This window comes from Oncorhynchus mykiss, chromosome 8, assembly GCF_013265735.2.
Source record: "Oncorhynchus mykiss isolate Arlee chromosome 8, USDA_OmykA_1.1, whole genome shotgun sequence".
Taxonomy (NCBI): domain Eukaryota; kingdom Metazoa; phylum Chordata; class Actinopteri; order Salmoniformes; family Salmonidae; genus Oncorhynchus; species Oncorhynchus mykiss.
The window spans coordinates 5571186-5596252 of record NC_048572.1 but is presented as its reverse complement, the minus strand read 5'-3'; the positions used below and the strand labels follow the sequence as shown (position 1 = coordinate 5596252).

At 45.4% G+C, this 25067-nt stretch overlaps 2 protein-coding genes across 2 annotated transcripts; one reads left to right on the top strand and one right to left on the bottom strand.

Moving 5' to 3' along the window:
• The first annotated feature begins 9617 nt into the window (after positions 1-9617).
• Positions 9618-12408, top strand: si:dkey-229d11.5 (ice nucleation protein). The gene is made up of 2 exons (XM_036986816.1): positions 9618-9672; positions 10043-12408. Exons 1-2 carry the CDS (start codon positions 9618-9620, stop codon positions 12406-12408), a joined length of 2421 nt encoding a protein of 806 aa, XP_036842711.1.
• A 5073-nt stretch (positions 12409-17481) lies between these two features.
• LOC118965486 (uncharacterized protein K02A2.6-like) lies at positions 17482-24754 on the bottom strand. The gene is made up of 2 exons (XM_036984620.1): positions 23306-24754; positions 17482-17541 (listed from the first exon to the last, which is right to left on the bottom strand). The coding sequence occupies exons 1-2, from the start codon at positions 24482-24484 to the stop codon at positions 17500-17502; spliced, it is 1221 nt and encodes a 406-aa protein (XP_036840515.1). The 5' UTR covers positions 24485-24754; the 3' UTR covers positions 17482-17499.
• Positions 24755-25067: the final 313 nt, after the last annotated feature.

Below are 25067 nucleotides of genomic sequence, written 5' to 3'. Positions count from 1 at the left end.
TCTCATTTTTATTTTAAATATTTTTTATTTCACTTTTATTTAACCAGGTAGGTCTCTTGTCGTTCCACTAGTTCTCACAAGAACAAATGTTATTTTATTTATTTTATTTTACCTTTATTTAACCAGGTAGGCAAGTTGAGAACAAGTTCTCATTTACAATTGCTGGCCAAGATAAAGCAAAGCAGTTCGACAGATACAACAACACAGAGTTACACATGGAGTAAAACAAACATACAGTCAATAATAAAGTATAAACAAGTCTATATACAATGTGAGCAAATGAGGTGAGAAGGGAGGTAAAGGCAAAAAAGGCCTTGGTGGCAAGGTAAATACAATATAGCAAGTAAAACACTGGAATGGTAGTTTTGCAATGGAAGAATGTGCAAAGTAGAAATAAAAATAATGGGGTGCAAAGGAGCAAAATAAATAAATAAATAAAATACAGTTGGGAAAGAGGTAGTTGATAGGGCTAAATTATAGGTGGGCTATGTACAGGTGCAGTAATCTGTGAGCTGCTCTGACAGTTGGTGCTTAAAGCTAGTGAGGGAGATAAGTGTTTCCAGTTTCAGAGATTTTTGTAGTTCGTTCCAGTCATTGGCAGCAGAGAACTGGAAAGAGAGGCGGCCAAAGAAAGAATTGGTTTTGGGGGTGACTAGAGAGATATACCTGCTGGAGCGTGTGCTACAGGTGGGAGATGCTATGGTGACCAGCGAGCTGAGATAAGGGGGGACTTTACCTAGCAGGGTCTTGTAGATGACATGGAGCCAGTGGGTTTGGCGACGAGTATGAAGCGAGGGCCAGCCAACCGAGAGCGTACAGGTCGCAATGGTGGGTAGTATATGGGGCTTTGGTGACAAAACGGATTGCACTGTGATAGACTGCATCCAATTTGTTGAGTAGGGTATTGGAGGCTATTTTGTAAATTACATCGCCAAAGTCGAGGATTGGTAGGATGGTCAGTTTTACAAGGGTATGTTTGGCAGCATGAGTGAAGGATGCTTTGTTGCGAAATAGGAAGCCAATTCTAGATTTAACTTTGGATTGGAGATGTTTGATATGGGTCTGGAAGGAGAGTTTACAGTCTAACCAGACACCTAAGTATTTGTAGTTGTCCACGTATTCTAAGTCAGAGCCGTCCAGAGTAGTGATGTTGGACAGGCGGGTAGGTGCAGGTAGCGATCGGTTGAAGAGCATGCATTTAGTTTTACTTGTATTTAAGAGCAATTGGAGGCCACGGAAGGAGAGTTGTATGGCATTGAAGCTTGCCTGGAGGGTTGTTAACACAGTGTCCAAAGAAGGGCCGGAAGTATACAGAATGGTGTCGTCTGCGTAGAGGTGGATCAGAGACTCACCAGCAGCAAGAGCGACCTCATTGATGTATACAGAGAAGAGAGTCGGTCCAAGAATTGAACCCTGTGGCACCCCCATAGAGACTGCCAGAGGTCCGGACAACAGACCCTCCGATTTGACACACTGAACTCTATCAGAGAAGTAGTTGGTAAACCAGGCGAGGCAATCATTTGAGAAACCAAGGCTGTCGAGTCTGAGTCTGAGAAAGAAAATAGTTAATCATATTGAAAAGGTTACTGTCATAATCGCCAAATCCTTGTCACGCATTTTAATGCCAAACATCACAAATGAATGACCGGGAGTTGGCAAGATGCCAAAGAGATATGGGAACAGGCTATGGAAGACGGGGTTTATAAAAAAATATAACATGCGCAGTAGGCAGCTGGCTTTGAGGACGCTCTTCCTCAGTTAGTGCACTAGATGGCGCTATTTAGCTACAACAAATTGTGACCCATTGCACAAGTTATGTATTTATTGTAAATTAATTCATAGATATCGTCTGTTTTTAAACGTATAGTGAGGGCCTGCAATCTTCACATGTAAAAATGCCAAAATTACCTTTAGATAAAACATTTTTTATTATTAGAATATTATTAGAAATCGTTAATCAACATTTCATGTAAAGCTACCTATTTTTATTTGTTTTTTATGTTTGTTTTTTTTAACCTTTAAGTCAGTTAAGAACACATTCCTATGATTGAATTAATATAAGCCATGAAATATAAGGCATGTTTCTCCTCATGGAGAAATAAAGGTTGTTTAGTTATTCAGGGGCGTCATACACACCAACAATCTGAAGGGACACAAAGTATGTGAAGATGGCTGAGGGTTGGTCTAGAGGGGGGCTAGACTAGGAGAGTTAAGCATTTTTCAAACACCTGAAACAGCTTGTTCCTGCAATCTAGAGCCCATAATCATTAGGCTTAGTTCTATGTATATTTCTCTTCATACCTCAGCATGCCTCTTTTAAGCTTTCTTTATCCTCCTGACTAAATATGCTTCTCTGCATCTCTGCTAAAAATCTGGGTAAAAGATTGAAAGGAATTTGAGTCCTATTCATTACATTTAGTTTTGCTTGCTTTTCTAAAGTCTTGTCAACCCTTTCCAGCAGATATGCCTGCTAAGATAGTTAGACAGTCTAGCTACTCTAATTTGATTGATAGCCTGCAATGGCTTCTGGGTAGTAGTGACTAGTACTATTACAGAGAAACAGGACAAATTTGAGGGGGGGGGGGCACGTGCCCGTTTGCCCCCTATGGGCATGATGCATCTTATTGTGACTATAATATGTGACTAAAAACAGCCTAGGTTCTATTTTATGGCGAAGTGTACCCCCCCCCCATGTACTAAGCCATTAGATGTGTGTCGTCATAGCGCCTCATACAGCGCCACTGCCCGCTAAAATGTAGGTCATTGCTTGAATTTAGTCCGTTCTCTATTTGGCATACATTTATTTAGGCATGTCGCCCAAATCACTCCTTTGCAGTGGACTGCTGTGCCCAGGCTTTCTAAGACCTACAGTATGTTCATTCAGTGACAACACATGTAAATACCATTTGTTTTCTGCTTACAATGTTCTGTGTTTTGGATTGCTTTGATTAAAAATATATATATATATTCAGCACCTTTTGGTGTGAAAAAAAGAGATGTACAAATTAAATTAATGATTATTATTATTATTGTTTAGTATTGTTGTTATTATTTTTGTTACTAGTATTCTGATTGTTATTATTGTTATTATTGCTATTATTATTGTTATTATTATTATTGTTATTGCTATTATTATTATTGTAATTATTATTATTATTATTATTATTATTATTATTATTGCTGTTGTTGTTATTATTATTGTTATTATTATTATTGTTATTGCTATTATTATTATTGTAAATATTATTATTATTATTATTATTGTTATTATTATTGCTGTTATTATTCTTGTTATTGTTATTATTATTATTATTATTATTACTATTATTTTATTTTGATCACTTGTAGGTTGCTAGATTTCACCTGCCTCTTGCTTCTGCTACCACCAGCATCATGAAGTCGATGTAGAGGGAGAACAACGATGTGGAGGGAGAACAACGATGTGGAGGGAGAACAACGATGTGGAGGAAGAACAACGATGTGGAGGGAGAACAACGATGTAGAGGGAGAACAACGATGTAGAGGGAGAACAACGATGTAGAGGGAGAACAACGATGTAGAGGGAGAACAACGATGTAGAGGGAGAACAACGATGTGGAGGGAGAACAACGATGTGGAGGGAGAACAACGATGTAGAGGGAGAACAACGATGTGGAGGGAGAACAACGATGTGGAGTGAGAATAACGACGTGGAGGGAGAATAACGACGTGGAGGGAGAACAACGACGTGGAGGGAGAACAACGACGTGGAGGGAGAACAACGATGTGGAGGGAGAACAACGATGTGGAGGGAGAACAACGATGTGGAGGGAGAACAACGATGTGGAGGGAGAACAACGATGTAGAGGGAGAACAACGATGTGGAGGAAGAACAACGATGTGGAGGGAGAATAACAGAACAACGATGTGGAGGGAGAATAACGATGTGGAGGGAGAACAACGATGTGGAGGGAGAATAACGATGTGGAGGGAGAACAACGATGTGGAGGGAGAATAACGATGTGGAGGAAGAACAACGATGTGGAGGGAGAACAACGAATAACAATGTGGAGGGAGAACAACGATGTGGAGGGAGAGCAACGATGTGGAACAACGATGTGGAGGGAGAACAACGATGTGGAGGGAGAACAACGATGTGGAGGGAGAACAACGATGTGGAGGGAGAACAACGATGTAGAGGGAGAACAACGATGTGGAGGGAGAATAACGATGTGGAGGGAGAATAACGATGTGGAGGGAGAACAACGATGTGGAGGGAGAACAACGAATAACGATGTGGAGGGAGAACAACGATGTGGAGGGAGAACAACGATGTGGAGGGAGAACAACGATGTAGAGGGAGAACAACGATGTGGAGGAAGAACAACGATGTGGAGGGAGAATAACAGAACAACGATGTGGAGGGAGAATAACGATGTGGAGGGAGAACAACGATGTGGAGGGAGAACAACGATGTGGAGGGAGAATAACGATGTGGAGGAAGAACAACGATGTGGAGGGAGAATAACAGAACAACGATGTGGAGGGAGAATAACGATGTGGAGGGAGAATAACGATGTGGAGGGAGAATAACGATGTGGAGGGAGAACAACGATGTGGAGGGAGAATAACGGTGTAGAGGGAGAACAACGATGTGGAGGAAGAACAACGATGTGGAGGGAGAATAACAGAACAACGATGTGGAGGGAGAATAACGATGTGGAGGGAGAACAACGATGTGGAGGGAGAACAACGATGTGGAGGGAGAATAACGATGTGGAGGAAGAACAACGATGTGGAGGGAGAATAACAGAACAACGATGTGGAGGGAGAATAACGATGTGGAGGGAGAATAACGATGTGGAGGGAGAATAACGATGTGGAGGGAGAACAACGATGTGGAGGGAGAATAACGGTGTAGAGGGAGAACAACGATGTGGAGGGAGAATAACGATGTGGAGGGAGAACAACGATGTGGAGGGAGAACAACGATGTGGAGGAAGAACAACGATGTAGAGGGAGAATAACGATGTGGAGGGAGCTGTACCCACAGAAACAGGAGTGTTGTATGGTATTTGATAACTGTGACTGTTCACAGAAACAGGAGTGTTGTGTGTTGTTGAATCACACTGGAGCAGAGAGACAGGTGTTGTGTGGTATTCGATACCTGTGACTGTTCTGTGACTGTTCAGGAGCAGACAGACAGGTGTTGTGTGGTATTTGATACCTGTGACTGTCCTGTGACTGTTCAGTAGCAGTCAGACAGGTGTTGTGTGGTATTTGATACCTGTGACTGTTCAGGAGCAAACAGACAGGTGAAATGTCTATATTTTCAGACATTCATTTGAAGATGGAAAGGAGGATAATAGCTTATCTAGCGTGTTTAAAAATATATATGTATATATTTTTTACCTCTCTTATTCCTTCTTATGTGGAGAACCTGTGCAGTCCCTTTCTCTCTAACCCAGGGCTTGGTTTGACAGAGGTTTGACAGAGGTTTGTCTAAAGCTTATAATAGGGCACTTACTTTCACAATGCATACAAGGCCCTACCTCGCCCTCCTTTCGGCAAATCTGACCACGACTCCATTTTGCTCCTCCCTTCATGTATAGGCAGAAACTCAAACAGAAAGTACCAATGCTAAGGACTATTTTTAATTTGTTTTATTTCACCTTTATTTAACCAGGTAGGCTAGTTGAGAACAAGTTCTAATTTACAACTGCGACCTGGCCAAGATAAAGCATAGCAGTGTGAACAGACAACAACACAGAGTTACACATGGAGTATTCAACGCTGGTCTGACCAATCGGGAATCGACACTTCATGATTGTTTTGATCACGAGGACTGGGATATGTTCCGGGTAGAATAATATTGACCTATACGCTGATTCGGTGAGTGAGTTTATAAGGAAGTGCATAGGAGATATTGTACCGACTGTGACTATTAAAACCTACCCTAACCAGAAACCGTAGATAGACGGTGGCATTCATGCAAAACTGAAAGATGGAAACCATGGAAACCATGGAAACCATGGAAAGGTGACTGGGAATATGGCCGAATACAAACAGTGTAAATATTCCTGCCGCAAGGCAATCAAACAAGCAAAATGTCAGTATAGAGACAAAGTGGAGTCGCAATTCAACGGCTCAGACATGAGACGTATGTAGCAGGGTCTACAGACAATCATAGACTACAAAAGGAAAACCAGCCACATCGCCGAGACCGATGTTTTGCTTCCAGACAAACTAAACATCTTCTTCGCCCGCTTTGAGGATAACACAGTGACACCGATGCGGCACGCTACCAAGGACTGTAGGCTCTCCTTCTCCGTGGCCGATGTGAGTAAGACATTTATACCTGTTAACCCTCGCAAGGCTGCCGGCCCAGACGGCATCTCTAGCCACGCCCTCAGAGCAGGTCCAGACCAGCTGGCTGGTGTGTTTACGGACATATTCAATCTCTTCCTATCCCAGTCTGCTGTCCCCACATGCTTCAAGATGGCCACAATTGTTCCTGTACCTAAGACAGCTAAGGTAACTGAACTAAATGATTATCGCCCGTAGCACTCACTTCCGTCATCATGAAGTGCTATGAGAGACTAGTCAAGGACCATATCACCTCCACCCTACCTGACACCCTAGACCCACTTCAATTTACTTACCGCCCAAATAGGTCCACAGACGACGCAATCGAAATCACACTGCACACTGCCCTAACCCATCTGGACAAGAGGAATACCTATGTGAGAATGCTGTTCATCAACTACAGCTCAGCATTTAACACCATAGAACCCTCCGAGCTCATCATTAAGCTTGAGACCCTGGGTCTCAACCCCGCCCTGTGCAACAGGGTCCTGGACTTCCTGACGGGTCGCCCCCAGTTGGTGAAGGTAGGAAACAACATCCCCACTTCCCTGATCCTCAACACTGGGGCCCCACAAAGGTGCATGCTCAGCCCCCTCCTGTAATCCCTGTTCACCCACAACTGCGTGGCCATGCACGCCTCCAACTCAATCATCAAGTTTGCAGATGACACAACACTGGTAGGCTTGTTAACCAACAATGATGAGACAGCCTACAGGGAGGAGGTGAGGGTCCTGGCGGAGTCAGGTGCCAGGAAAATAACCTCTCACTCAACGTCAACAAAACAAAGGAGATGATCGTGGACTTCAGGTAACAGTAGAGGAAGCACCCACCCCCCCCCCTCCACACGTGTAAAGGTGTAAAGTTTTAAGTTCCTCGGCGTACACATCACGGACAAACTGACATGGTCCCACCCACACAGACAGTGTGGTGAAGAAGGCGCAACAGCGCCTCTTCAACCTCAGGAAGATGAAGAAATGTGGCTTGTCTCCTAAAACCCTCACAAACTTTTACAGATGTACAATTGAGAGCATCCTGTCGGGCTGTATCACCGCCTGGTACGGCAACTGCTCCGCCCACAACCGTAAGGCTCTCCAGAGGGTAGTGAGGTCTGCACAACACATCATCGGGGGCAAACTACCTGCCCTCCAGGACACCTACACCACCCGATGTCACAGGAAGGCCATAAAGATCATCAAGGACAACAACCACCCGAGCCACTGTCTGTTCACCCCGCTATCATCCAGAAGGCGAGGTCAGTACAGGTGCATCAAAGCTGGGACCGAGAGACTGAAAAACAGCTTCTATCTCAAGGCCATCAGACTGTTAAACAGTCATCACTAACTCAGAGAGGCTGCTGCCAACATACAGACTTGAAATCATTGGCCACTTTAATAAATGGATCACTTGTCACTTTAATAATGTTTACATATCTTACATTACTCATATCATATGAATATAATGTATTATATACTATCTATTGCATCTTGCCTATGCAGCTCGGTCATCGTTCATCCATGTATTTATATGTACATATTCTCATTCTATCCCTTTACTTATATTTGTGTGTATTAGGTAGTTGTTGGGGAATTGTTTGATTACTTGTTAGATATTGCTGCACTGTTGGAGCTAGGAACACTAGCATTTTGCTACACCCGCAGTAACATCTGCTAACCATGTGTATGTGACCAATAAAATGTGATTTGATTACTGGGAACTAGGTCGACAAACATTCCATGCCATCAGTGAAGAATGCTCTCGCCTCATCTCTCTGTGTTTCTAGTTTGGATTTCTAGAATGTTGTTGCTTCATCTCTCTGTGTTTCTAGTTTGGATTTCTAGAATGTTGTTGCTTCATCTCTCTGTGTTTCTAGTTTAGATTTCTAGAATGTTGTTGCTTCATCTCTCTGTGTTTCTAGTTTAGATTTCTAGAATGTTGTTGCTTCATCTCTCTGTGTTTCTAGTTTAGATTTCTAGAATGTTGTTGCTTCATCTCTCTGTGTTTCTAGTTTAGATTTCTAGAATGTTGTTGCTTCATCTCTCTGTGTTTCTAGTTTAGATTTCTAGAATGTTGTTGCTTCATCTCTCTGTGTTTCTGGTTTAGATTTCTAGAATGCTCTCGCCTCATCTCTCTGTGTTTCTAGTTTAGATTTCTAGAATGTTGTTGCTTCATCTCTCTGTGTTTCTAGTTTAGATTTCTAGAATGTTGTTGCTTCATCTCTCTGTGTTTCTAGTTTAGATTTCTAGAATGTTGCTTCATCTCTCTGTGTTTCTGGTTTAGATTTCTAGAATGTTGTTGCTTCATCTCTCTGTGTTTCTAGTTTAGATTTCTAGAATGTTGTTGCTTCATCTCTCTGTGTTTCTAGTTTAGATTTCTAGAATGTTGTTGCTTCATCTCTCTGTGTTTCTAGTTTAGATTTCTAGAATGTTGTTGCTTCATCTCTCTGTGTTTCTAGTTTAGATTTCTAGAATGTTGTTGCTTCATCTCTCTGTGTTTCTAGTTTAGATTTCTAGAATGTTGTTGCTTCATCTCTCTGTGTTTCTAGTTTAGATTTCTAGAATGTTGTTGCTTCATCTCTCTGTGTTTCTAGTTTAGATTTCTAGAATGTTGTTGCTTCATCTCTGTGTTTCTAGTTTAGATTTCTAGAATGTTGTTGCTTCATCTCTGTATTTCTAGTTTAGATTTCTAGAATGTTGCTTCATCTCTCTGTGTTTCTAGTTTAGATTTCTAGAATGTTGTTGCTTCATCTCTCTGTGTTTCTAGTTTAGATTTCTAGAATGTTGTTGCTTCATCTCTGTATTTCTAGTTTAGATTTCTAGAATGTTGCTTCATCTCTCTGTGTTTCTAGTTTAGATTTCTAGAATGTTGTTGCTTCATCTCTGTGTTAGTTTCTTAATTTGTAGAAATAGCCCCAGAAATGGTCCCAGATACAGTATGTTTGTGCTGTTAGACAGATCTGAGACCAGGCTATTGCAGAACGCATGACAAGGAGTGGAATGATAACTCAAACAGACTGGCCACCCAGGAAAATTGTAAAACCCTTTCACCCATAAATACCATAGGTTGTGAAATTCAATATAAGGGAAATGTCACCACTAGTATCCTCCACAATCATGCTTGAGGTGAAAAAGATGAGGCACTGTCTAGAGTTGTAGAAGTGTCCCTCTCCAGGTGTGGCTCTGTATCAGTCACCGTCTTGGTTTGTATTATCTGGGTGTTTATGTTTAGTCTTTGGTCTACACGGGTGCTTATAAGTATCACTGCTGATGTCATAGATGGTGTCAGGCAAGGCAGGGACACTGGCCTACAGGGCCAGAAAGCTGGCTAAAGGTCAGAGTTAACAGGTACTGTATGACTGCATGCTAGCTAGCCTACCTGCTCTCCAGTGTAAGGTGATACAAGCAAACAGACAGGCGGGTGAAAACCTGTTCCCAGTAGGCCAGCTATGTGAGAAATGTGTGTCTGTCAGCCTTTCTTCAGTTGCTGATTTGGCCTAGAGTTGCAACGTTTTTTAAAATGTTGTTTATTTTTTTATTTAACCTTTTATTTAAATAGGCAAGTCAGTTAAGATCAAATTCTTATTTACAATCACGGCCTACAAAAAGTCTAAAGGCCTCCTGCGGGGACGGGGGCTGGGAATAAACATTTAAAATATAAAATAAACACATCACAACAAGTCTCAGCACCCTAACCCTGGGAGGTCTCAGCACCCTAACCCTGGGAGGTCTCAGCACCCTAACCCTGGGAGGTCTCAGCACCCTAACCCTGGGTGGTCTCAGCACCCTAACCCTGGGAGGTCCCAGCACCCTAACCCTGGGAGGTCCCAGCACCCTAACCCTGGGAGGTCTCAGCACCCTAACCCTGGAAGGTCTCAGCACCCTAACCCTGGGAGGTCTCAGCACCCTAACCCTGGGAGGTCTCAGCAACCTAACCCTGGGAGGTCTCAGCACCCTAACCCTGGGAGGTCTCAGCACCCTAACCCTGGGAGGTCTCTGCACCCTAACCCTGGGAGGTCTCAACACCCTAACCCTGGGAGGTCTCAGCACCCTAACCCTGGGAGGTCTCAGCACCCTAACCCTGGGAGGTCTCAGCAACCTAACCCTGGGAGGTCTCAGCACCCTAACCCTGGGAGGTCTCAGCACCCTAACCCTGGGAGGTCTCAGCACCCTAACCCTGGGAGGTCTCAGCAACCTAACCCTGGGAGGTCTCAGCACCCTAACCCTGGGAGGTCTCAGCACCCTAACCCTGGGAGGTCTCAGCACCCTAACCCTGGGAGGTCTCAGCAACCTAACCCTGGGAGGTCCCAGCACCCTAACCCTGAGGCGTCCCAGCAACCTAACCCTGGGAGGTCTCAGCAACCTAACCCTGGGAGGTCCCAGCACCCTAACCCTGGGAGGTCTCAGCAACCTAACCCTGGGAGGTCCCAGCACCCTAACCCTGAGGCGTCCCAGCAACCTAACCCTGGGAGGTCTCAGCAACCTAACCCTGGGAGGTCCCAGCACCCTAACCCTGGGAGGTCTCAGCACCCTAACACTGGGAGGTCCCAGCACCCTAACCCTGGGAGCTCTCAGCACCCTAACCCTGGGAGGTCCCAGCACCCTAACCCTGGGAGCTCTCAGCACCCTAACCCTGGGAGGTCCCAGCACCCTAACCCTGGGAGGTCTCAGCACCCTAACCCTGGGAGCTCTCAGCACCCTAACCCTGGGAGGTCCCAGCACCCTAACCCTGGGAGGTCTCAGCACCCTAACCCTGGGAGGTCTCAGCACCCTAACCCTGGGAGGTCCCAGCACCCTAACCCTGGGAGGTCCCAGCACCCTAACCCTGGGAGGTCTCAGCACCCTAACCCTGGGGCGTCCCAGCACCCTAACACTGGGAGGTCCCAGCACCCTAACCCTGGGAGCTCTCAGCACCCTAACCCTGGGAGGTCCCAGCACCCTAACCCTGGGAGCTCTCAGCACCCTAACCCTGGGAGGTCCCAGCACCCTAACCCTGGGAGGTCCCAGCACCCTAACCCTGGGAGGTCCCAGCACCCTAACCCTGGGAGGTCCCAGCACCCTAACCCTGGGAGGTCTCAGCATCCTAACACTGGGAGGTCCCAGCACCCTAACCCTGGGAGGTCCCAGCACCCTAACCCTGGGAGGTCTCAGCACCCTAACCCTGGGAGGTCCCAGCAGCCTAACCCTGGGAGGTCCCAGCAGCCTAACCCTGGGAGGTCTCAGCACCCTAACCCTGGGAGCTCTCAGCACCCTAAACCTGGGAGGTCTCAGCACCCTAACCCTGGGAGGTCCCATTACCCTAACCCTGGGAGGTCTCAGCAACCTAACCCTGGGAGGTCCCAGCACCCTAACACTGGGAGGTCTCAGCAACCTAACCCTGGGAGGTCCCAGCACCCTAACACTGGGAGGTCTCAGCAACCTAACACTGGGAGGTCTCAGCACCCTAACCCTGGGAGGTCTCAGCACCCTAACCCTGGGGCGTCCCAGCACCCTAACCCTGGGAGGTCTCAGCACCCTAACCCTGGGAGGTCTCAGCACCCTAACCCTGGGAGGTCTCAGCACCCTAACCCTGGGAGGTCTCAGCACCCTAACCCTGGGGCGTCTCAGCACCCTAACCCTGGGAGGTCTCAGCACCCTAACCCTGGGGCGTCTCAGCACCCTAACCCTGGGAGGTCTCAGCACCCTAACCCTGGGGCGTCCCAGCACCCTAACCCTGGGAGGTCTCAGCACCCTAACCCTGGGAGGTCTCAGCACCCTAACCCTGGGAGGTCTCAGCACCCTAACCCTGGGAGGTCTCAGCACCCTAACCCTGGGGCGTCTCAGCACCCTAACCCTGGGAGGTCTCAGCACCCTAACCCTGGGGCGTCTCAGCACCCTAACCCTGGGAGGTCTCAGCACCCTAACCCTGGGGAGTCTCAGCACAGTAACCCTGAGTGTCAAGCAGCTCAGCAGGCTGCTTACGTCTAATTACCTTGGTAACCAGTTTATAACAGCAATAAGGCACCTCGGGGGTTTGGGGTCTATGGCCAATATGACTGTATCCAGGCACTCCGCATTGCATCGTGTCTAAGAACAGTCCTTAGCCGTGGTATATTGACCATAAACAACACCCCCTCTGATGACATACTGCATTATTACTGATTATAGTCTCTCTAAACCTTTACTGAGTGGTCCACAATGTTGCCTTTTAAATACATCATATGTATTGCCAATAATATAATATTGTGATCCGGGATTAAATTTACCATAGGTACAGATCTAGGATCAGCTTCCCTTCATCCGTAAACCATTGGTGGGGAGAATGCTAAATGAATCCAGAATCAGCATCTATGGGGCAACCCTATTCCTAATGTTGTGGAGTGACAACCCTATTCCTAATATTGTGGAGTGACAACCCTATTCCTAATATCGTGGAGTGACAACCCTATTCTAACTCCTCCTCTACCTCTAGGGTTCTGGTTCCTCCCTGGCTCTGCCCTACTTGGCTGGCTGTCCTGCGCCACCAGCTGCTGCTTTGCCAAGTCACCCTACCGCCGGCTGTACCTGCAACTGAGGAAGATAAGCCAGATGATTCCCACCAGCCTGGCCTACCTACCGAACATCAGCCCCGTAGCGCACCGTCTGGCCACCGTACCCTGGAACAGAACCCTGCACTACCCCTCTACGCACTAATTATCCTGGCTGAGACTACTCTATGGGTCGGTTTCCTGGGCATAGATTAAGTTCCTAGTTCTGGACTACAAAGCATGGTGAAATAGCTTTGTAGACCTGGGCTAGGCTTAATTTGTGTCCAGGAAACCGGCCCATATAGTTGCCTCAGCCATAGCAATACAAACATAAAGAATAACTGAAACCGGCCCATATAGTTGCCATAGCAATACAAACATAAAGAATAATTGAGGATTAAAAAACACAATTAACACAGTCAACTGACTCCCTTTTTAGATGTCCTTCTTCCTACTTGCAGCCCTCTTCTTCTCCTGCCGTGTTCCTGAATGCTTCTTCTTCTCCTGCCGTGTTCCTGAAAGGTTCTTCTTCTCCTGCCGTGTTCCTGAAAGGTTCTTCTTCTCCTGCCGTGTTCCTGAAAGGTTCTTCTTCTCCTGCCGTGTTCCTGAAAGGTTCTTCTTCTCCTGCCGTGTTCTTGAAAGGTTCTTCAGGACCTGACTGGTAGTTAGTGTGAGGCCACGCCAGGTCTGGTAGTTAGTGTGAGGCCACGCCAGGTCTGGTAGTTAGTGTGAGGCCATGCCAGGACCTGACTGGTAGTTAGTGTGAGGCCACGCCAGGTCCTGACTGGTAGTTAGTGTGAGGCCTTGCCAGGACCTGACTGGTAGTTTGTGGGAGGCCATGCCAGGACCTGACTGGTAGTTAGTATGAGGCCACGGCAGGACCTGACTGGTAGTTAGTGTGAGGCCACGCCAGGACCTGACTGGTAGTTAGTGGGAGGCCACGCCAGGACCTGACTGGTAGTTAGTGTGAGGCCATGCCAGGACCTGACTGGTAGTTAGTGTGAGGCCATGCCAGGACCTGACTGGTAGTTAGTGTGAGGCCACGCCAGGACCTGACTGGTAGTTGGTGTGAGTTCCAGAACTGTTTACAGTGGAGTGAGTAGGTTGGGGATGAGGAAGGTCAGAATCGGGGTCAGAGGAGTGAGTAGGTTGGGGATGAGGAAGGTCAGAATCGGGGTCAGAGGAGTGAGTAGGTTGGGGATGAGGAAGGTCAGAATCGGGGTCAGAGGAGTGAGTAGGTTGGGGATGAGGAAGGTCAGAATCGGGGTCAGAGGAGTGAGTTTTGTAACAGATAAACTTGGGTCATATTGGACATAGTCATTGCCATTTTTACAAATGTACACAAAGCCGTGCGATGGATGATTGGATCCCGACACATTGATATTATCTTCATATGAAAAAGCCAATATCTATCAACTTCAATAAATATGACAGAACCAATTTGGGATGATTTTGTCTTGATAATGGGAATTTTCATAAAATCAACATGGATCTTGAATTCTATAACAAGCTTGTTCCTGGTGTGGTTTGTTTTCAATGGTCTGATTTAACTGGCATTGCAGTCTATGAAAATTAGCTCTGGTACTGTCAGTGTTCTGTCTGGCTGTACACACTCTCACAGTCTGGCCGTACACATTGCCATGACTCTCCTGTGTGCATCCGAAGATCAGGTTTACAATGGATCTGCCTTCCACCAGACCCCTCTCACCAGCAGAGGGGAGGAAGGATTGACATGGGGGTTTGATGACACCTCACGCCAATCCTAAATTGTATGCAGCAGATTACTCTTTTTTGGTCTTCAGTAGTGGTGATTGGAATATCTTTGTTACAGAGACATTTTGCCGCCCAAAAAACTCTAATGTCCAAAAGTGAACATCCAGATGTGGGGATGAGAGATGGGATATGGGAAATTAATGTCTATTTTGTGATGTCATGAAAAAATGTTATAACATTTTTATAACAAAAATATTGTCACTTGGAAGAGTTTTCACATTGTGTATGTCAGGTTTTCATCCTTTACATGGTGTGGGAAATATCAAGGATGAAGAGAATATTTTTGTAAAGACATAATGTGATTTTAGTTTTCTAACGAGATCATAGTTTTGATGATACTTTGCCCCAGTAACTAGCCACGCCCCAAGGAAGTTCAGAGAGCGTGTAAGCATGATGGAAACGACCCCCTTTATTACACGAGTGAGTTGAGAATTAACATACAAGACCAGAAGGACTCAAGCTGCAGCTTAGATCTCCAGTGGTTACGACCCTGAAAATCAACATGAGGTGAAGACGACAAAGTAGCCTCTCTAACAATCAATGTTACGGCTGCGTAGCCGTTCTAAGCACTGTATCTAAGTAAGTTAATTTAATTAGGACCATCCTGTTACTCTCTTCAAACCATCATCGACTAAACGGCTCTCATCACCCCACTGGGGATCATCGACAAGGGTGATTAGCTGTCTTCAGAGGACCACTCTTCCAGAACGAGTGAAAGTGAAGCCACGGACAACTAAGAAGAAGAATATTGTGACCTCTTGTGTACAATCAGAGTCTTACACTTGAGAGCTCGGGAGAAGGCCCAACTGACCCTTTTCACGAAGGCCTGGGTCCAACAGAGATACGTGACGAAGGAAGACATTCAACATGTAAATACATGAATTATTTCTTACACAAATGGGCGGTGGTTTGGGGAAAAGTATTAGGATTACTCTGAGCGTAGTTCCAAGTGTATAACTGTTGTCTCTCTTTCTTTCTCCACTCCTTATTTTGATAAACAAGCAGCCATGTTGTCATTAGTCCACCAGGGACCTGTTTCCATCGTATTAAATTTTCAATCAATAACTTGTACCGTGTGTGTGTGTTTCCTGTGTTATCATTTAGTTAAGTAGTAAATAAACAATTAAATCAATTTGTGTGGTATAAAATGATCAGTAAAGCTGGTGTGCAGATACAAGGAGTATGCGACCTTCAGAATTATGAGACTGAAATGAGGTTAATCAGTCATCATTAATAAATGACTGTTATCGATAGATATCTTATAGATCATCTAGAGTTTACTTTTGGAGAAGGTAACTCTTTAAAGAACCGCTCTCGTGGTGCCCCAGTTCCTAATGAGTTAATTGTTACATGATTCATTCAATCAAGTAACAATTAAACATAGTTAGTTGTTTCAATACATCACAGTCATCAGATTAATGAAAGTCACGTCACGACAACACTCACACAGTCTGGCCGTACACACTCTCACACAGTCTGGCCGTACACACTCTCACACAGTCTGGCCGTACACACTCTCACACAGTCTGGCTGTACACACTCTCACACAGTCTGGCCGTACACACTCTCATACAGTCTGGCCGTACACACTCTCATACAGTCTGGCCGTACACACTCTCACACAGTCTGGCCGTACACACTCTCACACAGTCTGGCCGTACACACTCTCACACAGTCTGGCCGTACACACTCTCACACTCTCTGGCCGTACACAATAATAATAATACTTAGTTGTATAGCGCTTTTCAAGGACCAAAAGTCGATTTACAATTGTAGAAATTAAAATATATATATATATATTTTACAGTACCAGTCAAAAGTTTGGACACGCCTAGCAGAGTGATAGTGAAGTCATGAAAAGTATGAAATAACACATATGGAATCATGTAGTAACCAAAAAAGTGTTCAAAAAATCTAAATATATTTTATAATTGAGATTCTTCAAAGAAGCCACCCTTAGATGAGATTCTTCAAAGTAGCAACCTGCCTTGACGACAGCTTTGCACACACTTGGCATTCTCTCAACCAACTTCACCTGGAATGCCTTTCCAACAGTCTTGAAGGAGTTCCCACATATGCTAGGATATCTAGGATCAGGTCCGTCCTCTAACAGGGTCCGTATTAAAGTGTCTCAGAATATGAGTTCTGATCTAGGTTCAGGTCCCTCCTCTAACAGGGTCCATATTAAAGTGTCTCAGAGTACAAGTTCTGATCTAGGATCAGGTCCTTCCTCTTATTCATTATTATATAAAATGCCAAACTGATCCTGTATCAGGAGCCCTACATTATCACAGTTGATACATTATCACAGCCCTACATTATCATACTTGATGACAGAGCTGTGTAGAGTAGGATGAAGTTGTGGCGACTAGGTTAAACTCCCTAGAAAGGCAGGAACCTAGGAAGAAACGTAGAGAGGAATCCAGCTCTGAAGAGTGGCCAGTCCTCTAATGTCTGTGCCGGGTGGAGATGATAAGAGTACATGGCCATTAAGGTCAGATAGTTTTTCAATATGTTCAAACGTTCATAGATGACGAGCCGTGTCAAATAATAATCACAGTGGTTGTAGAGGATGTAACAGGTCACCACATCAGGGATAAATCAGGGATAAATGTCAGTTGGCTTTTCATAGCTGAGCATTCAGAGGTCAAGACAGCAGGTGGGGTAGAGAGGGACAGAGAGAGAGAGAGAGAGAGAGAGAGAATGAGAGAGAGAAGGAGAGAGAAATGGAGAGACAGGGAGAGGGAGAAAGAGGGTCAAAGACAGCAGATCTGGGACAGGTAGCACGTCCGGTGAACAGGTCAGGGTTCCATAGCCGCAGGCAGAACAGTTGAAACTGGAGCAGCATCACAGCCAGGTGTATAGGGGACAGCCAGGAGTTATCAGGCCAGGTAGTCCTGAGGCATGGTCCTAGGGCTCAGGTCCTCCGAGAGAGAGAAAGAAAGAAAGAGAGAAGCAGAGAGCGAGTATATGACCCCACCCACGTTGCCAAAGCACAGCCCCCCCCCCACCACCACCACTAGACGCATATCAACAGCCCAACAACTTACTACTCTAAGACAAGGCTGAGAATAGTCCAGGAATATCTCCGCCACCGCACGAGCCCGAGGGGGGGCAAGACCGGACAGGAAGATCACGTCAGCGACTCAACCCACTGAAGTCTAGTATAACGGAAAAAGCCTAGCACGACGGGATGCACCCCTCCTAGGGATGGCATGGAAGAGCACTAGTAAGCCCCCGTAATCGGGTCAGAGCCAGAGAATCCCAGTGGAGAGAGGGGAACCGGGCAGGCAGAGACAGCAAGGGCAGTTTGTCATTCCAATGTCTTGCCGTTCACCTTCGCACCCCTGGACCAGACTACACTCAATCATAGGACCTACTGAAGAGATTAGTCTTCAGTAAAGACTTAAAGGTAGAGACTGAGTCTGCGTCTCTCACATGGATAGGCAGACCATTCCATAAAAATTTAGCTTTATAGAACAAAGACCTCCCTCCAGCTGTTTGCTTAGAAATTCAAGGGAGGAGGCTTGTGATCGTAGTGTACGTGTAGGAATGTACAGCATCAGAGAGATACACTACCTTTCGAAAGTTTGGGGTCACTTCCTTGCTTTTGCTATTTTTTCCATTGCGGATTCCATTTAATGAAGCTGCCAGTTGTTTCTCAAACTAGACACTCTAATGTACTTGTCCTCTTGCACCGGGGCCTCCCACTCCTCTTTCTATTCTGGTTAGAGACAGTTTGCGCTGTTCTGTGAAGGGAGTATACGAGATCTTCAGTTTCTTGGCAATTTCTCGAATGGAATAGCCTTCATTTCTCAGAACAAGAATAGACTGATGCGTTTCAGAAGAAAGTACTTTGTTTCTGGCCATTTTGAGCCTGTAATCGAACCCACAAACACTGATGCTCCAGATACTCAACTAGTCTAAAGAAGGACAGTTTTATTGCTTCTACAACAGTTTTCAGCTGTGCTAACATACCTTTTCTTTCAACAACAAGGACATTTCTAAGTGACAGCAAACTTTTGAACGGTAGTGTAGGAGCAAGTCCATGTAATGCTTTGTAGGTTAGCAATAAAACCTTGTAATCAGCCCTTGCCTTAACAGGAAGCCAGTGTAGAGAATCTAGCACTGGAGTAATATGATCCAATTTTGGGGTTTTAGTCAAGATTCCAACAGCTGTATTTAGCACTAACTCAAGTTTATTTAGTGCTTTATCCAGGTAGCTGGAGAGTATAGCCTTGAGGTAGTCTAATCTAGAAGTGGATGGATTTGTCACGCCTGCTCCCGCTCTCCCTCGAGGGTGCCAGACTGCCTTCATTACGCATACCTGTCACCATCACGCACAGCAGAACATCATTGGACTCACCTGGACTCCTTTCATTTGTTGTTGTTTGTTGCCTTCCCTATGTCTGTATGCTTCCACCGTGTGTTCCCTCTATTGTTGTAATTTCCTCTTGTCCAGACGCTGTCCGTATTCTGTTCCGGTTCTGTTCCGGTTCTGTTCCGGTTCTGTTTTATGTCCGTTATTCATTAAATGTTTACTTCCGATACCTGCTTCTCGTGCCCGGCGTCGATCCTTACAGGATTAGCTTTTCTGCATCCTTTTTTTGTCAAAAAGTATCAGATTTCTGCAATGTTACGACGATGGAAAAAAAGCTGCTCTTAAAATAGCTCTTAAAATAGTCTATCAGGGTCCAGAGTAATGCCGAGCTCCTTCACAGTTTGATATTAGGTCCTTCACAGTTTGATATCAGGTCCTTCACAGTTTTATTTGAGACGACTGTAAGATTAATTGTCAGATCAAACAGCAGATATTTTTGTTTCTTGGGACGTAGAACTAGCATCCAGGGTAGGCAATTTATGGGCTTCACCATGTTTCATCAAATGCACAGCTCGACGAATCAGTGTCGTCCGCATAACGGTGTAAGTTGACATTGTGTTTCTGAATGACATCACTAAGAGAGGTAAAATACCACAGTGAAAACAATAGTGGTCCTAAAATGGAACCTTGAGGAACACCAAAACGTACAATTGATTTGTCAGAGGACAAACCACTCACAGAGACAAAATTATATCTTTCCGGCAGATAAATTCTACACCAGGCAAGAACTTGTCCGTGTCGACCAATTTGGGTTTCCAATCTCTCCAAAGAATGTGGTGATCGATGGTGCCAAAAGCTCCACTAAGGTCTAAGAGTCCGAGCACAGATGCAGAGCCTTGGTCTGATGCCGTTAAAAGGTAATTTACCACCTTCACGAGTGCAGTCTCAGTGAAATGATGGGGTCTAAAACCAGGCTGGAGCGGTTCGTATACATTATTTGTCTTCAGGAAGGCAGCGAGTGTCTTCAGGAAGGCAACCTTGCTTAAATAACCTGCGCAACAGCTTTTCAAAAAACTTTGAGAGGAATGTAAGATTCGATATAGGCCGTTAGTTAATTTTTTTTATCAGGTCAAAGTTTGGCTTTTTTCAAGAGAGGCTTTATTACTGCCACTTTTAGTGAGTTTGGTACACATCCGGTGGATAGGGAGCCATTTATTATGTTCAATATATGAGGGCCAAGCACAGGAAGTAGCTCTTTCAGTAGTTTAGTTGGAATAGGGTCCAATATGCAGCTTGACGGTTTAGAGGCCATGACTATTTTCGTGAACTTGTCTAAAGATACAGGATTTCAAAAAACTTGAGTGTCTCCATTGATCTTAGGTCCTGTTAGTTCTGTGCAGACTCAGGACAACTAAGTTTTGGAGAAATGTGCAGATTCAAAGAGAAGTCTGTAATTTTCTTTCTAATGATCGTGATCTTTCATGAATTCATCACTGCGGAAGTGAAAGCCATCCTCACTTGGGGGAATGCTGCTTTTTAGCTTTGCGACAGTATCAAAAATAAATGTTATATTGTTTTTATTCTCCTCAATCAGGTTGGAAAAGTAAGCTGATCGAGCAGCAGTGAAATTATAGCAGTACTATACTACTATCTGAATACTACTACTATACTATACTACTACTACACTACTAATGAAGTACTACTTCGATCGTACTGTGTACTGTCTGTCCAAGAAGACTTCCAGTTTGGAGCGCCATTTCCGTTCCAATTTTCTGGAAGCTTGCTTCAGGGCTAGGGTATTTTCTGTATACTTGGCTCCCCAGTGGCGGTGGTCTAAGGCACTGCATCTCAGTGCTAAGAGGCATCACTGCAGTCACTGGTTCAAATCCAGGCTGCATCACATCTGGATATGATTGGGAGTCCCATAAAGCAGTGCACAACTGGCCCAGCGTCGGCTGGGTAGGCCATCATTGTAAATAATAATTTGTTCTTAAATGACTAGTAAAATGCCAGGTGCTAATTTCTCGTGACAAATGTTTTCGTTTTTAGAGCTGCGACTGGGTTAAATTTAAATCCTTGTGTAGTGTCTTAACACTTAGTACTTATTTATGTAATAAGAAAGACTCGAAATACAAGCAATTGAAACTGGAGCTTCACATTTACTCAAACTAGTTAGTACCAGAATAACATAGAACAACACTGCGCATGACCAAGGGTGCTCCATCCTTAAAGGGGACATCAGTAATTAACAGAACATAACATTCCTTCTCTTATACAATCAGAGTTACTTTTACCAAACCACAACTGAAACATTTCCCAGAACTTGTTGTAGTTATTTTGCATCTTTTAATTTGAACTTGAACAGTTTGTTTTTGCTTGTTTGTTTATAAGTCTAGTCTGTCTGGTGGACGGTGCCTTCGTTCTGGGTAGCGCCTCAGATCGTCTGGAGGCTCCTGAACATCCTCAGTGTGTGCTTGTTCCATTATAGCGTTTGCTATAGCAGCACCTTCATCAACACGGTCCCTTCTTTCAGCCTGGGGTCTCTCTACTGCCCCACCGTCCTCTACAGTTCCCTGTGTGTCACTCTTAGGAGCTCTCTGTGCCTGTTCTCTCTCGATTGTTGTGCTGTTTTCCCTGGAATGCATTTGGTTAATGTGACGCCGCCACATTATGTCTGGGCTTACTTGAACCTGGTAAGTTCTGGATCCCGTTTGTGTGTGTACGGTCCCTCTTGTCCATTTCCCTCCTCTTCTGTAGTCTCGCACCATCACTTCCTGTCCTGTTTGGAGATGGCGCTCCCGGCCACCGGAGAGCATCTTGGCTTGTCTGTTCAGCACTTCATTACGCCTGTTTGGCTTCATGATGTCCAGCTGTGTGCGGAGAGGCCTCCCGAACATCAGTGCGGCTGGGCTTTCATTTGTCGTGGCATGTGGGGTGTTTCGGTAGGAGGCCAGGAACTTGGCCAGTTTTGTTTGCAAAGTCCCTTCGTCTCGTTTTGCTGCACGGAGTCCTTGCTTTAGGGTTTGCACAAAGCGTTCTGCCAGCCCATTGGTGGCAGGGTGGTACGGAGCTGAGGTTGAGTGTTTGATTCCATTTACTGACATGAATCTTGTAAACTCGTCACTTACAAAAGCTTGCGCGTTGTCACTTACCAGCTGCAGTGGCAAACCGAAGCGTGCAAACGTTGTTCTGAGACACTCTATCGTCTGAGCTGAGGTGGAGGAGTCAGTGCAAAACACCTCTGGCCATTTGGAATGGGCATCAACTATAACCAGAAACATGTGCTTTTCAAAAGGACCAGCGTAGTCCACATGAATTCTCTGCCATGGCTCTGCGGGCCATTCCCATGGGTGGACTGGGACAGGAGCAGGCATGTGAAGGGTTTCCAAACATCCACTACAGTTCTTTGCTATATTTTCTATCTGTTGGTCCAGACCTGGCCACCAGAAGTGGCTCCTTGCGAGCAGCTTCATTTTGACAATTCCAACATGACCTTCATGTAGTTGCTGCAAAACCTGATGTTGGCATTTCTGGGGTATCATGACTCTCATTCCCCACATCAAACATCCTTGGTACGTTGTAATTTCGTTTCTCCGCTGGAAATACGGAGTCAGCTCCTTTCTGCCAGTAGCTGGCCATCCTGACATGGTGTAGGTGTACACTTTTGACAAGGTCACATCTTTCCTTGTCTCCTGTTTGATAACTGTGCTTGTGACTGGTAGGGCCTCGAGCTGAGCGGTATGGAACATGTCCACTGCATCCACCCTCCTTTGTCTTTCTCTTGTACACGGCAGTCTCGATAATCCATCTGCATTTGTGTGGAGGGATGACGGCTTAAACTCAATGTCATACATATGACTGGCAAGGAACAGGGCATATCGCTGTAACCTGGCTGCTGTCATTGCCGGAATGCCTTTCTTTGGACTGAAAATGGAAAGCAACGGCTGGTGATCTGTAACCTGTGTGAAACGCTTGCCATATAGGTATGCGTGGAATTTCTTGACGCCCCACACTAGTGCCAGTGCTTCTTTGTCGATTTGTGAGTAATTTTTCTCTGCATCATTCAATGTTCGTGACGCAAATGCAACTGGCCTCTCTGACCCATCTTTCAGTGTGTGTGAAAGGACTGCCCCTAATCCATAAGGGGACGCATCACAAGCCAACTTCACTGGCATTTCAGGGTCGTAATGCATCAGGACCTGTTCAGATGTTATGAGCCGTTTTGCCTCCAGAAATGCATTTTCACACTGCTCTGTCCACCGCCATGTCCTATTCTTTTCCAGGAGCTGATTTAGAGGCTGGAGTACTGCTGAAAGGTTTGGGAGGAATCTTCTGTAGTAATTGATCAGTCCCGTGAAAGATCTTACTTCTGTGATATTTTGTGGTCGTGGTGCCTGTACCACTGCCTCGATTTTGTCCTGTGTTTTGTGCAATCCATTGCAGTCAATCTCATGTCCACAGAAGACAATCTTGTCTTTGAAGAACTCACACTTCTTTAAGTTTGCCTGTAGACCATACTCTTTCAGTCTTTTCAGGACCTCTTCCAGGTTATCCAGGTGCTCTTTGTCGGTGCGTCCTGTTATGATCATGTCATCCAGGATACACTGGGTTCCTGGGATTCCTTGCAAAATCTGGTCAATAGTTCGTTGCCAAATGGCTGGGGCTGATGCAATGCCAAAAACCAGGCGGTTATACCTGTATAGACCTTTGTGTGTGTTTATTGTCAGGTACTGTTTGGAACTCTCTTCAACCGGTAGCTGCAGGTAAGCCTGTTTCAGATCGATTTTACTGAAGTGTTTCCCACCAGCTAGTGCAGCAAAGATGTCATCCAGACGTGGCAGGGGGTATTGGTCCACATGCAACATTGAATTCACAGTTACCTTGAAGTCCCCACACATTCTAACAGACCCGTCTTTCTTCACAATAGGAACTATGGGTGTGGCCCATTCGCTTCTGTCCACTTTCGTCAGGATCCCTGTATCCTGCAAGCGATCGATTTCCGCTTCCACCTTTGGTCTCAGGGAGTATGGAACAGATCTGGCTTTGCAGAATTTGGGGGTTGCGTCATCTCTTAGTACAAGTTTTGCTGTGAAGCCTTTTACTGTTCCCATCTGATCACTGAAGACTGTGTTGTATTTCTTCCGCAAGTGTTCCAGTGTTTGGTCTGTGCCTTTCTCTTTGGACTGGAACGTGTGTAGCATTTTCAAGTCACACCAATTCAGCTTTATTTTTGAAAGCCATTCCCTGCCAAATAATGGGGGGCCAGTTCCAGGCACCACATACAGCTGTAACTGCTGTGTTTGCCCCCCATAATGCACTCTGACCTGCAACGCCCCCATTGGGCTCAATCTCTCTCCTGAGTATGTCTTCAGCAACACATTTGTGTTCTTCAGCTTGATAGCCTTAAAGTGCTCATTGTAGACAGTAGTGGAAATTATAGACACTGCAGATCCTGTGTCCAGCTCCATTTTGAGGGGTTTGCCTTCGATATCTGGTGTCACCCATATTATGCTACTGCTGGGAGAAGTCACTGTGTTTAACTCCATTGTACCAATTAATCGTTCATCTGAATCACTGCCACTGTTCTCTGCTAGTGCATTCACCAACCCTTTAATTTTCTCAGTTTTACTGTTGTGACTGAATTTTGCTTTGCATGCTCTTTGAATGTGCCCCCTTCTACTGCATTTGTGACAAATTTCGTCTTTGAAACGGCAGTCCTCTGCTTTGTGACCATCTCTGTCACACCTGTTGCATTTTTCGGCCACACGGGGGCGCTGTCGACTGCGTGAAAACTTGTGCAGGGAAATTTGTGACAGGTCTGTACTTCTTTTACTTTGCAACTCAAATGCATCTTTAGTCGCGATTTCCATAGCCACAGCAATTTCAACAGCCTTTGCAAACGTGAGCTCTGATTCTGTGAGCAAACGTTTTTGAATGTGTTCATGTTTCAGTCCACACACAAATCTATCCCTTAATGTGTCATTTAGGTTCTCTCCCAACTGGCAATGTTCAGACAGTTTCTTCAACACTGCTACATATGTGCTAACACCCTCCCCCTCATTCTGATCTCTCTTGTGGAAACGAAAACGTTCCGCGATGAGGAGTGGTTTAGGTGATAGGTGATTTTGC

What these genes read in the sequence shown, in the direction of transcription:
- si:dkey-229d11.5 (XM_036986816.1), top strand. Translation starts at nt 9,618, where the DNA reads ATGGTGTCAGGCAAGGCAGGGACACTGGCCTACAGGGCCAGAAAGCTG. An exon ending in GGCCAGAAAGCTGGCTAAAG is followed by an intron (nt 9,673 to 10,042) that starts GTCAGAGTTAAC and finishes TAACCCTGGGAG; the next exon opens with GTCTCAGCACCCTAACCCTG.
- LOC118965486 (XM_036984620.1), bottom strand. Translation starts at nt 24,484, where the DNA reads ATGGAGTTAAACACAGTGACTTCTCCCAGCAGTAGCATAATATGGGTG. An exon ending in GACCACAAAATATCACAGAA is followed by an intron (nt 17,542 to 23,305) that starts GTAAGATCTTTC and finishes TCTCTCTCGGAG; the next exon opens with GACCTGAGCCCTAGGACCAT.